Genomic DNA, 13,350 nt, shown 5'->3' on the forward strand with positions numbered 1-13,350 from the left:
ACATTTGGCAAGAAGACCAAAAAGAAGGCAAACTGGTTCGAAGCCCATTTGGAGGAGCTGATGCCAGCCAAGGAAAAGAGGAGAGCTCTAGCAGCATACAAAGCCTGTCCTAGTGACTACAACTTGCAGGCTCTTCAAGTTGCTTGTAGCAAAGTTCAACAGACTGCCAGGAGATGTTCCAATGATTATTGGCTTTAGCTCTGCTCTCAGATACTTCCTTGAAGTCTGCTACAGGCGTGATCATCCAGGACCAAACACAGCAGATGGACCGCTGGGTGCCGCACTTCTCTGAGCTATATTCCAGAGAGAATGTAGTAACTGAAGAGGCATTAAATAACATTGAGTGCCTGCCTGTCTTGGAAGAGTTGGACAGCGAACTAACTTTAGCAGAAATAAAAGTGGCCTTGGATTCCCTCGCCTCCAGAAAGGCACCTGGGAAGGATAACATCCCTATTGAAGTGCAGTATAGTGATCATTGCCACCGAGCTGTATGAAATCTTTTGTCTTTTCTGGAGGGAAGGTGGAGTACCACAGGACATGAAGGATGCAAACATTGATTGTATAAGAACAAAGGAGACAGGGGTTACTGCAATAACTACTGTGGCATTTCTCTTAGCGTTGCAGGGAATAACAGAATAACAGTGTAGATTTCGAGCTCATAGATCCACCACTAAGATGGTCTTTTCCCTCACACAGTTCCAGGAGAAATGTAGGGAACAATGACAACCACTCTTTGTGGCCTCCATAGATCTTACAAAGGCCTTTGACTTGGTTAGCAGGGACAGCCTGTTTAAAATATTTCCCAAGATTGGATGTCCACTTCAATTCCTTAACATCATTAGGTCCTTTCATGAGGAAATGAAGGGCACTGTAGTTTTCGATGGCTCAACAGAAGATCCTATCTCCACACAAGAATTGGAGGTTGTTCATGACTTTGTGTACCTTGGCTCAACGATCTCTGACACTCTCTCCCTAGATGCCAAGCTGGATAAACGCATTGGCAAAGCAGCTACCATGTTCTCCAGACTCACAAAGAGAGTATGGCTTAATAAGAAGCTGATACCAAGATCCAGGTCTATAGAACCTGTGTCCTGAGCACACTCCTGTACTGGAATGAGTCCTGGACCCGTTGTGCACGGCAGGAGAGGAAGCGTTCCATATGCGTTGTCTCTGATGCATTTTTGGTATCACCTGGCAGGACAACATTCCAAATAGAATACTCCTAGAACGAGCTGGAATTTTTAGCATGTATACATTACTGAAATAGCAATTTCTAGATTGATGATACTATTCATGCTCGGGCATGTTGAGAGAATGGCTGATGGTTGGATTCCAAAAGATCTCCTATATTGAGAATGAGTGCAGGGAAATCGCCCCAGAGAGAGACCACAGCTGCGATACAAGGATATCTGCAAGCGGGATCTGAAGGTCTTAGAAATGGACCTCAACAGATGGGAAACTTTGACATCTGAGTGTTCAGCTTGAAGGCAGGTGGTGCTGCATGACCTGTCCTAATTTGAAGAGACACTTCTCCAGCAGGCCAAGGCAAGGAAGCATTCCTGAAACCAGCAAAATCAGGGAGCTGGACAGGGGACAGATTGTATTTGTCTTCAGTGTGGAAGGGATCGGCACTCTCAAATTGGCCTTCTCAGCCACACTAGATGTTGTTCCCAGACCTCTATTTAGAGCACGTTACCATAGTCTCTCGAGAATGAAGGATGCCTACCCCTCTTCTCTTTAAGAAACCAACCCATCTTCAATAAATGGAAGAAATGCTTTAAAAGAAGCAGAAGGTAAACTGGAAGAAATGGATAGAAAGTTTCAGGAAGGGAGAGGCGGAGCAACGGGCAGCAAGAACAGGGGAATTCCTGGGATTCTGGGAACCCCTGGGTTTTACTTCGAGTCAGCAGACCCCCCCCCCAGGAGAAGGGGGAGCGAGTTTTCCACAGGAGAGTGGACTTGCAGCAAGTAGGGCTTGGAATCCTCCAAAGTTCAGACCTGTATATCTGTTTTCATGAGTTATTTCCTCCTATCAAGCAACTGACTCAACAGGACACCATCATGGTGAACAGCTGCCCGGAGAGAGGGAAAGTATGAAGATTTACGATCAGACTGCATGAACAGGGACTAAATGAATCTCTACTCAGCTTCGGCAAGTATAAATCACTAGACGACAATTTTAAAACAGCTGATTGGTGGCTCTAAAATGGCCGCCTGCTGTGCAAAATGGCTCTCTGCTGTGCTTTAGGATGGATTCCTCGCTTTACAGGCACTGGAAAATGGCCGCCCTATGAAGGATCTTTGATGGACGTTAGCCCATTGGAATGCATTGAACCGGTTTTCAATGCATTTCAGTGGGTTTTTTAATTTCGCTTGACAAGGATTTCGCTTAACAGCAGTTTCAATGGAACGGATTATCCTTGTCAAGCGAGGCACCACTGTAACTTTAACCTAAATGATACTGCATTGAGCTGCAAGAGGTGGGTATAAATCAAACTGATCTTTATCATGGTTGGATTTACGACTGGAGTGGTTTTCATTTATTTTATTTATTTTATTTATATCCCGCCTATCTGGACTACCGGACCACTCTAGGTGGCTTCCAATACAAGATAAAACAATAAAACACAAAATGTACATAAACATTCAATAACAGTTATAATAAATAAAATAGAAAAGAATTAGAAAGAAAAGTTAGGAATTAGCTGGAGGGAAGGCCTGGATGTAAAGCCAAGTTTTTAATTGGGTTTTAGAGATACCCAGCATAGGGGCCGCGCGAATCTCCGAAGGGAGGTTATTCCAGAGGCGAGGAGCCACTGCCGAGAAGGCCCGGTTTCGTGTCTTCTCCTTCCAGGCCTCTCTCGGCATCAGGCTCCTCAGCCTCACCTCCTGGCTCACACAGGTGATCCGGGTAGACCTTGGTGGGAGCAGGCATTCCGCCAAATATCGGGGTCCTAAACCGTTTAGGGCAGGGGTGTCCAACCTTTCACCTTCCCTGGGCCACATTAGAAGATGAAAATTTGGTTTGGGCCGCACATACATTTGGTTTGGGCCGCATGGGGGGGCAGCCCTAGCCATCCTTCGCAGCCCCTCTCCAAGCGCGCTTACCAGCAGCTGCGATCTCAGACAGCAGAGGCTGCCAGCTTTGACTCCGGTGGCTTTATGGGGCCGGGAGGGGGTCCACGGGGATGGCGCAATGCAGTCACGTAGACCCCCATCCCCTCCCCTCCCACTCCTTCCTTCCTTCCCTCTCTCCCCCTCTACTGTTGTGACATGCTCCGGCCACATTCCAGCCGCAAATGCCGGCAGTGTAACTTGAAACTTTGGAATTTCTTTAAAAATAAAAAAAATGCACTGGGCCGCATTACGAGCTGACTTGGGCCGCATGAGGCCCTCGGGCCGCAGGTTGGACAAGCCTGGTTTAGGGCCTTGTAAGTAAGCATTAAGACTTTGAAGTCGATACGAAAACGAATGGGCAGCCAATGCAGTGTGGCCAGAGTTAGAGAAATGTGTTGGCATTTTCTCACTCCAGTGAGGAGTCTGGCCACCTCATTCTGCACCACCTGAAGTTTCTGCATCAGCCTCAAAGGTAGCCCCACATAGAGCGCGTTACAGTGGTCTAATCTTGAGATTACGAGCGCATGCACCAAGGTAGTGAGCGCCCCCACGTCAAGGTAGGGCTGCAGCTGGGCAATCCGCCAAAGATGGAGGAAGGCGGTGCGAAATACCGATGCCACTTGCATTTCCATGGTGAGCGTTGGATCCAAGTATATGCCCAAGCTGCGGACCCCACTCTTCGCGGCCATCCATTGCAGCACGGCCCCCAGGCAGCGTTGGAGGGACAGGACTGCATCACCTGCAGTTGGTGAAAAGGAGATGTAGAGCTGGGTGTCATCAGCATATTGATGACCAAAGCCCCACACCACCTGATGACCCCTCCCAGCAGCCTCATATAGATGTTGAACAGCATTGGTTTTCATAGGAGTCTGAGTTCGGGCTGACCTAAATAATTCTTGATTTTTTGGCTCTGGACTGGGGAAAAAAAAACAAACTAAAGTTGATCTGGTGGGCCACAGGAAAATCAGAAGAAACTTTTCTCTTCGCACTAGAAGCATCATGATATATGAAAGCACATCCAGGACATAGAGTGATTCATCATTAAATCTACAATGGAAGATTACTTCAAGAACTATATTCAGGAAGTGCAATTGAACATTATTAATCACATTAAGGCCCAGTTCTAAGAAGTCAAGGCGATATTTTCTGGATTGTATGCCAAGGGGAAGAATAGTGAGACCGAAGACCAACCAACTGAAGAAGTGGCATTATCAGACTTTTTTTCTTAGAAAGCAGGATGAAATCCTGAAAAAGGAGAGTAAAACAATAAATCTGTATGAAAGGGAGGAGCAGGTGGATGAGTGGGGAAAGCACGTTAAGATTACTCTGATAGGAAAGAATGTGAAGGATGAGGAATACATGAGGGCGCAGCTGCATGAGGGATAAATTTCTGACCATAGATTAGACATATTTGAATGGCTCCGAAGGCAAGACATTAATTATACTGGGATAAAATTAGCAAACTGGAAAGAAAATGGTTTAAAGAGATTTTATAGATGGCATTTTAAAAATGGTAAAAAGGAGGCAAGAGACAAATTTCAGATTTATGATACTGTAAGAAATCTGGAATTCCCAGTCTATATATGGAGCGTGCTCTGGTCCATGGGGTCATGAAGAGTCGGACACGACTAAACAACGATGATGATTGTTCTTCTTGAGATACAAAAGATGAAGTAGTCACCCTTTTATGACATCTGTAGCTAATATGAATCTGATGGATGTAACTTTGTCTAGTGCTAATTGAAAATATTCTATGTCTGTAACCTAGTCCCCTGGACTGCAAGAAGAACAAACCTATCCATTCTAAAGGAAACCAACCCTGAATGTTCACTGGAATGATAGATCCTGAAGCTGAGGCTTCAAAACTTTGGCCACCTCATGAGAAGACTCCTTGGAAAAGACCCTGATGTTGGGAAAGAGTGAAGGCAAGAGGAGAAGGGGACGACAGAGGACGAGATGGTTGGACAGCGTCGCTGAAGCTACCAACATCAAATTGACCAAACTCCAGGAGGCAGTGAAAGACAGGAGGGCCGGGCGTCCTCTGGTCCATGAGGTCACGAAGAGTTGGACACAACTTAACGACTAAACAACAACAGGTTCTCAACTGAACCTTTAAAACTGAAAGAACTGGGCATGTTTGCGTTGAGAAAAGAAGACAGAGGGGTGATATGATAACACTTTCAAATACCTGAAAGGCTGTCATACAGAAGAGGGTCAGGATCTGTTCCCAATCATCCCAGAGTGCAGGACATGCAACAATGGGCTCAAGTGACAGGAAACCAGATTTCAACTGAATATCAGGAAAAACTTCCTGTTAGACCAGTAGGACAGTGGAACCAATTACCTCGAGAGGTGGTGAGTAGACATGGAGACAAATATCAAAATGAATCAGGATATCACAAGAATTCAACCTGCAGCTTTCTGCATGTCCCGTATTAGGAAACTGAAGCATAATCTACTTTTAAAGAGACCAAGACGAAAACTTTGAGGCAAAGTAGAAAACCTATACTACCACTGCATCTGTCTGGAAATTTCATACTTTCATATCCAGCAAGTATTCATATTCCTCCTGTGTAGAGACAAGGGATATGAAGATACTTGCTAAATTCCTCATTCTTGTTTATTTAGTCTATCTTAATTCAACAAGATAACTTAACAAGACATTTCCAAGCCTGGTAAGATTCCTTTCCTTCAAAGAAAAAGCAAGACAAAAAGTGCTTCCTTTCTTTTTTTGGAAAAGTTTCTACAATTTGTGTACAATATTTCTGTGTAAATCTAGGGTTCTTTCCCTTTAAGAAGGAAAGCATATGCACAAACAAGACTAGCTATGTGTTTTAAAAGATGCAAATATATTCCACATTTCTGATTCTATAGTTTATAGTAGTTCTCACAAATTAAACACAATATGCAATTTGCATAGAAATTGTATCAATAGCATGAGAGAGTCTCTCATCCTCTTGCAGGGTGAAAAGAATATTTTTGCAATTTCATCCTTACCTGCAAGGACAGGAGACATAAGGATGAAGGTTAGGGTTGAGGAAAATGTACTGTGCCCCACAATTCATTTATATTTAATATATTATCTTCTAGAGTTCAGCAGTAACTAAATACTGACCCAGCTGAAGCCATGAACCTGATAGTATTAATGGGTCTAGAATGCTAAGCATGAAAAGTCTTTTGTTAAAATAAAGTTAAGAAAGGCTGAATTCAGGGGACAGCAGGTAGCGGGTTGCACTGTTAGTATTTAAAAGTTACTCAAAAGTCCAATGGTGTGTACTCTCAAATAAGTGAGTACACGGACAGAGTCAAAGTGATCCAATATGAGAATCTCACAGAAATCCTTTATTTTGCTCTTTCTCCTAGTTAGCTATACATTTTGTAGTACAAAAGACATATGGACTCTATGCTCAAAATGTCACTCTATATTTAAGGGGGGAATTGAGGCTCTATTTTGGAGATAGCCACAAAGTTTTAATTATTACAGTAACCAATTAGTATGCATGCTCATTGATTTCAAATTTATTTAAAGCTTTGGAAGGTGCCAAAAATGCAATTTACATTGCAAAGGCTCAAAATCAGTCAGTAGCTCCTTTTGTTGGATTTTAATCTGCTCCCATTTGCAGAGAAGTTCTTAGAAATTGTCAGTAGGCAGAATTCTCACAAGACAAGTACAGTAGTTGGAGCGATTCTCCAGAGCCACTTGAATTAGGAAGATTAACGGAATCTACACAACCCATCTTGAATTAAGAAGGCAAGCAATAATGCAAAATACATTAACAAGGGGAAAAATCCTTTGTTTAAAAAAAGCATAATATGCAGCTAGCTACTTTGGCCATATTAAGATGAAACAAAAGTTACAGTGCATCACACAAAGTGAAATAACTGGGGGAAATTGGAAGAATGAGAACTGAATGTCTGAAGACCCTTGGAGGCAACACCAACATCACTCTTTAGAGGCACCACACTCAAAAATATGAAGTGCCATGGCGACCACTTCCTAGCAGAGCAGACCCCTAAACGTGATTCTGCCACCTCTGTTTATCTTCTGGACACCGATCTAAGGTAAAATGTACTCCAGAATGAAGTCTACTTTTACCAAACAACAAATAATAATTGCATGCCGTCCAGAGTCGATTCTGATGGGCGCCGGCCCTTCCCAAGGGTTTCCTTCAGAGGGAGGGGAGTCCTCCCAAGGGGCTTTACCCTTCCCTTCCCTTCTGAGAGCGCCCTGGGGCTGCGCAGCCTGCCTTAAGACTCTTTGGGGAGGCAAGGAGGGGAACTAAGTTTACAAAGCTACAGCTAAGCCCTAGGTACCTAGAATATGGAAATATAGATGTAGAAGCCCTCAAGGCAGCACAGAATCAGACTTCGACAGATATTTGTGTGTTCCGATTGAGGCGCCGGGCGGGGGGGGTGGGCCGGTTGCCACCTCCTGCGAGCAGGGCGGACCCCCCCCCCCGCGCGCGCGCCAGACCCGCTCTTTCTTATGAAGTGCGAGGAATCGCCGTCTCCCCTTTAGCCCGCTCACCTGGCTGGGGAGGTCCGTGGGGGGAAGAGGAGGAGCAGATTCTCTAGGTGTAGATGTCAACGGCCCCAGCTGGGTGGTACTGAGGCTGTCCTCCGGCCCCCCGACCTCCATGCTCCCCCCCCCACACGCCTCACACCGCCCCTAAAGGGTCACCCTCCCCGCCTTCTCACTTGTGGCTCAGTTTGTTCATGCCAGCGAGTCCGACCCTAAAATATCGCTCCGCCAGTTAAAACGATAGTTCTTTCCACTTTCCTGAAAAATCCCTACGAAGCTCCACGGTCACCAGAAACGGGAACTGCAAACACTTTCCTAAACTATAGATGATGGTCAATTAAAAATTCAGAGCGTTCTTGTTTTGTCAAGCTCCTGAATTGGCGACAAGGGTATGCACAGCCATATGCCGTATCCCTCCGCGCGAGGCGCTTCAGCTTCCCCGTAACCAAGACAGTGCCGTGACATCGCCCCTCTGTTGTGATGGGCGTAAAAAAAGTACCAATCCGGAAAAGAACGGCCGCTGGGCGCCGTGTATTGCTATTCATTCGTTTAATTTACTTATCGAGGGGGCTGGGGAGGTAGTCTTCAGAGTTACCACCAGAGTCTGGTCCTAAATTGAATCCGTAACTGTAAGTATGGAAGATGAGGTCCACCAACTTTTTAAAATTAGATTATTAAGAGTTGGCGGGGGTGTAATGGGGGCAGGCGTCTTCTTCCCGTACTCTCGAGTCCAGTTTTCGTTTATGCACGAAAAATTCATTATTTTCCTTTGCGACTTAGAACTCGGAGATCTATGCAAGAATGTGTCAGATGGGCTTCAATCATCACCACCGCAACAAGCAACTCCCCAGGCTCCTGAAAGCTGAAAATAAGAATAAGTTTTAGGACCACGACTCTGGTGATAATTCTGAAGAATTCAAGCTCCTTTGTCCCTCGATACTTAAAACAAAGAAACAATGTTGCCCCCAAAGCTGCTGTCAGCTCTAGGGCAGCTCATTGGCAAAATTCAGAATAGTGCTTCCCTACCTCGACTATAAGTTGTTCTTGCCTAGGAGGATAAATTGCTTCTGTTAATAACATATTTTGTGCCACACTGGGGTTAGAACAGGTGTGGGTGATTTCCCTTGGACAGAGATCCACTAGAGATCTACCCTCGTTGCTGGCACTGCATTTGCTGCTGTGCCATCCAATTTCAGTGGCATAGCAATGTCAATGGAAAGCCACACTTTTCTTTAAGAACAAGGCACACAAGGAGCATGGCACAGATGGTCAGAGATCAAAATGAAGGAACGCTTGTCTCCACGATTAAGACTGCTCAAACGAGAAACAACTCTTTGTTTTCAAGGAACATCATATTTATGGGAGCATGGGTTTGCTTTAAAACAAGGTCTGTGTTCTCAGAGGAAGTTACAACTCTTTCGCAATTGCTGCGCCACAAACATTGAGCAGTGCAACAGAACATTTAGTGACAGCAGCAGTGAGGACAGCAAGAACACTATGCGGCAAGTGTGCTGCCCATCCTGGCATAACATGTAAAGTCAGTGTGGTCAAATGCTGTCCTAGGGACTACCCAAGGTGCTGTCTAATAATGGATAATTAGGAGATGCTTCCTGTCATCTTGATCTTTGCAGTAGGTTATAGACTACCACTTGCACTCGCTAATTACACCAATCACAATTTGAGACAAACTTTTGTGAATACTGTATATGTATTTAGAGTGCAACTAAACAGCAGGAAAAATAGGGATGGCTTCGATGTGAATTCATACTTGGGAAGTTGGGGTTTCCCAGATTAATTAACTTCATCCAACCACATGGGACTAAACCGAGAGAGGGAAGGACATGAGCTTTGTTTGAAGCTCATTCACTGTTTGAATCCTAGGGCTAGGGCAGCTGGCAGACCAAAGTGGGGGGAGTGAGAAATTAGCGAGAGAAGAGGAAGTTTTAAGGTAGCTGTGGCCATCCAGATTTGCTGGAACCGTAGTTGGAACAAAGTTCGTACCTTAAAAGTTCCTCCTGTCTCTCTCCTTCCTCTTTTTTCCCCTTTGGTTAGCCAGTTGCCTTAGCGCTATGACAGCGAGCCAAAGGAAAGAAGATGAAATCAGACCAATTGTGGGGCGCAGAGGATTCCAACGGCAGCCAATTTCCCCACAGCCTTGCCTCCCTCACTGCTACTAGAGTAGTTGAATTGTTTTTAAACACAACAGCTGCAAATCCCTGCACTTCAGCTCAACCATCATACTATTTGTACCAATGTGAATGCATTTGATTCCCAAAAAAAGTAGAATCCAGTGGTAGAGGGAGAAAAAATACAATTGGAAGGAGCAAAACTGGGCTGATTCACATTGAGATTTACCATATGCAGTTATTGGGAAAATTACTTATTTATTATTTTATTTTATTTCTATACTGCCACATTAGTCCGAAGCACCATTCTGAGCAGTGTACAATAATAATTTAAAAACATACAATACTAGATAATAATTAAAGAAAAAACAAGACATTAATAAAATAAAAACAAACAGCACCAAGAAAAATTATCTAAATCAGTGGTTTTCAGCTTTGGGTAACCTGGATGTTCTAGGACTGCAACTCCCAGAAGCTTTCACCACCAACAGTGCTGGCCAGGGTTTCTGGGGGTTGCAGTCCAAGAACACATGGGTTACCTAGCATTGAGAACCACTGATCTAAAAGATGGCAGAACAGGAAGCAAAAGGTTGGAATCAAATAGGGTTGGTGTGGAAAGCCCCCCTGAATAGAGATGGGCACAAATCCAGATCATTGGATTGTGCTGGATGGTCATACTGGTACCACAGGTGCCTCGCAGTCCTGTCCTTTCCCCTGGTTGAATTCCCCCACTCACCAGGTGGCCCACACTGATCCTCCTCCTCTTTGGCTGTTTCACCAGTCATGGCAGGAGCATGGACTTCCCATCTCTGCCTCCTCTAGCACCTGCCCATTCAGACAAGGAGGTGGGGTGGGGATCGCTGTAGGGCTGCCTGTCAGGTAGTCTGAGATGGTACTAGAAGAAGGAGGGGAAAGCAGGTAACCTTCCAAAAGGAAAAGGAGTTGCCATGCAGTAGCTAAATGAAAAACAAAACAAAACAGAGCAGACAGTGAGCAAACGGGTGGAGGTGGGGAGCAGGCATGACAAACCTTCACTCACATGTCCTACATGGCAGGAGGAAGACTATTCCCAATGAAGAAGAGCCAGCTCATTTGCATGTACAAACGTCATTCATAAACCATAAACCATGGAAAGGCACGGAGGAACCACCATGCCAGCGAGGAACCACACAACCAGAAGCAGCAGCAGCATCTCATGAAGGGGGAGCAGGCTTTTCTCAAGGCTAAACATCCACAAATCTTTCAGTCATTCCTCATAGGGCTTGATTTCCAGCCCCCTGATCATCGTTGTTGTCCTCTTCTGAACTTATTTCAATTTGTTTGCATCCTTCTTGAAGCGTGGTGTCCAGAACTGGACACAATACTCAAGGTGAGGCCTAACCTTAGGGGAACTAACACCTTGCGGGATTTGGAAATTATACTTTCGTTAATGCAACTTAAAATTGCATATGCCTTTTTTGTAGCCAGATGACACTGTTGGCTCATATTCAGCTTGTGAACTATGACAATTCCAAGATTCTTCTCACTTGTAGTATTGCTGAGCCAGGTATTCCCCATCTTGTAACTGTACTCTTGGTTTCTTTTTCTCCCTGTTGAATTTCATTCCGTTGTTTTCAGCCCAGTGCTCTAGCCCATCCAGATCATTTTGATTTTTTTCCCCTTGTCTTCCAGGGTATTAACTCTTCCACCCAATTTTATGTCATCCACAAATTTGACAAGCATTTCCTGCACTCCCTCATCCAAGTCATCAATAAAAATGTTGAGGAACACCAGACCCAGGACTTAGCCTTGGGGTATTTCCCTTATTACCTCCTCGCAGAAGGAGCCATTAATCATCACCCTCTGAGTATGGTTGTGATTGAAGAAAAAGTGGTTTGATGAGGCTGCCCAAAAGATCACAAGAGATGGAACAAAACAGATCTGGAACTGTGAAAGTGAGCCAGTCACTACATTCATTTTGGCATGCACCCCAAGGAGGCCATTTTGAAGGCATTGCTTCCAGAAGAACGTGTTTGGGGGACATCATCCCTATGGAAGCTTTGTGTGGCACAGGCCTTGATTCACTTGGTTGTAAGTGTCTCTTTGTGTGAGGAGGAGAGGAACACCTCTTCCTGGTGTGTGTTGATTGTTTCACTTTGTATTTGTACTTTTCTTCTAGATCAGCCTGGCCTTGCAAGGGGTGCTAGTGGGGAGAGGTCTGCATCTCTTCCTGAGCCATTGCAACAACTGGCAGACAGAGCAGCAAAAAATCTGGCAGACACCCCATGGCTACTCTCCCAGTGAGAATGTTTCTGTCTTCCAGAACCACCTGCCCCGGATGTGCTACCAGTTCCAGGGACGCCTGGCAGATCTGTTGCATTTTTGCAGCCATGCCCAACAGAGCCTGCTGCCTCCCAAGAAACCCTAATGTTTGCCAGTATCAGTGCTGATGGCAGGTATGAACCCACTCTTTGGGTGTGATAGGAGGACTGCTAGGGATGGAGACACCACTTCATTATACCAGGGACTTTGTGGAGAACTGACATTGCTTGCCTTTTCTTCCAGGTTCCCTGCAAGTAGAAGAGGCTCCTGCCAGTATTGAGATGCAAGGGGGGCTCCCCACAGACGAGATGCTGCGTGCATTGAGAATTATGTCAGACACCATTAAGCTGGCTTGTCTGCTCCTGGTGAGATTCCCCTCAGTGCGGAATTCCCATAGAGCCCATGCTGCCTCCAAGGTGTTAGGAACCAAATCTCCCTAAAGAGCATATGTCCTTCAGGCAGGGAGTTCCTCAGCCACAAATCTATCACCTTACGCTGGGGCAAGTCCTCAACCTCCAGCAGTGCATAGCATTTGTGCCTGGAACAAGCCTGACCTTAAATGAACACTTTACTTTTATTCAGTACAGTGGTGCCTCGCATAGCAATTGCTTCGGATAACGATGAAATCGCTTTACGATGAAGATTTTGCGATCGGTTTTGCGATCACTTTCCGATGTTCCCTATGGGGGAATTTCGCTTTGCGATGATCGGTTCCCTGCTTGGGAAACCGATCATGGCAAAGCAATGCTTTTAAAATAGCTGATGAGCGCCGCAAGCAACGGTTTTTAAACAGCTAATCGGCGCTGCATAAATAGGGGACAGCTGGAGGGGGGAGCGGGACGCTCCGGATTGGTGCCTCGGAGGAGGGAGGGAAGGAGGGCAAAGGGTCTGGCCCCAATCCCCGCGCGCACCCCTGGGGCGCCGAGCCAGAGAGCAGTCATGGCGGGAAGCACTGCAAAGGAGGCGCCCTCCGGGGATCGGGATCAGGGCAGCAGCGGCTGGATGGGGGGTGGCACGCCAGAAACCCGCTCCTCGCCCCATCTGCGCCCCGCCAAGGAGACCGGGCATCCGGGGTTGGCTGGCTGGAGGTGGATGGCCCGCCTCTTCCCATCTCCGGCACTGCCTCCGAGCCCTTGCTCTCCGGCCCAAGGAGGCCGGGTGTTTCCCAGGCTGGCCGGCAAGCGGTGGGTTGATGGCACGCTGGTGGCTGCCTGCCTCTGAGCCCTCGCTCGCCATCCAAGGAGGCTGGTGTTTCTCAGGCAGGCTGGCTGGCGAGGGGGGGTG

General features: G+C 46.1%; 1 protein-coding gene across 7 annotated transcripts in view; it reads right to left on the bottom strand.

The window, feature by feature from the left end:
- Positions 1–7,847, bottom strand: part of LOC110080662 (protein FAM228B) — a 56,896-nt gene extending 49,049 nt beyond the window's left edge. For 2 of the 7 annotated variants that reach the window (XM_072976762.2, XM_072976747.2), the window contains exon 1: positions 7,646–7,837. In XM_072976762.2, coding sequence (XP_072832863.2) covers positions 7,646–7,756 — 111 coding nt within the window. In that variant the 5' untranslated portion in view covers positions 7,757–7,837. Of the gene's footprint in view, positions 1–7,645 lie in introns of all 7 variants that reach the window. The other 5 variants (XM_072976755.2, XM_072976758.2, XM_078378332.1 and 2 more) reach the window with 4 other exon arrangements.
- Positions 7,848–13,350: the final 5,503 nt, after the last annotated feature.

This window comes from Pogona vitticeps, chromosome 1, assembly GCF_051106095.1.
Source record: "Pogona vitticeps strain Pit_001003342236 chromosome 1, PviZW2.1, whole genome shotgun sequence".
NCBI lineage: Eukaryota > Metazoa > Chordata > Lepidosauria > Squamata > Agamidae > Pogona > Pogona vitticeps.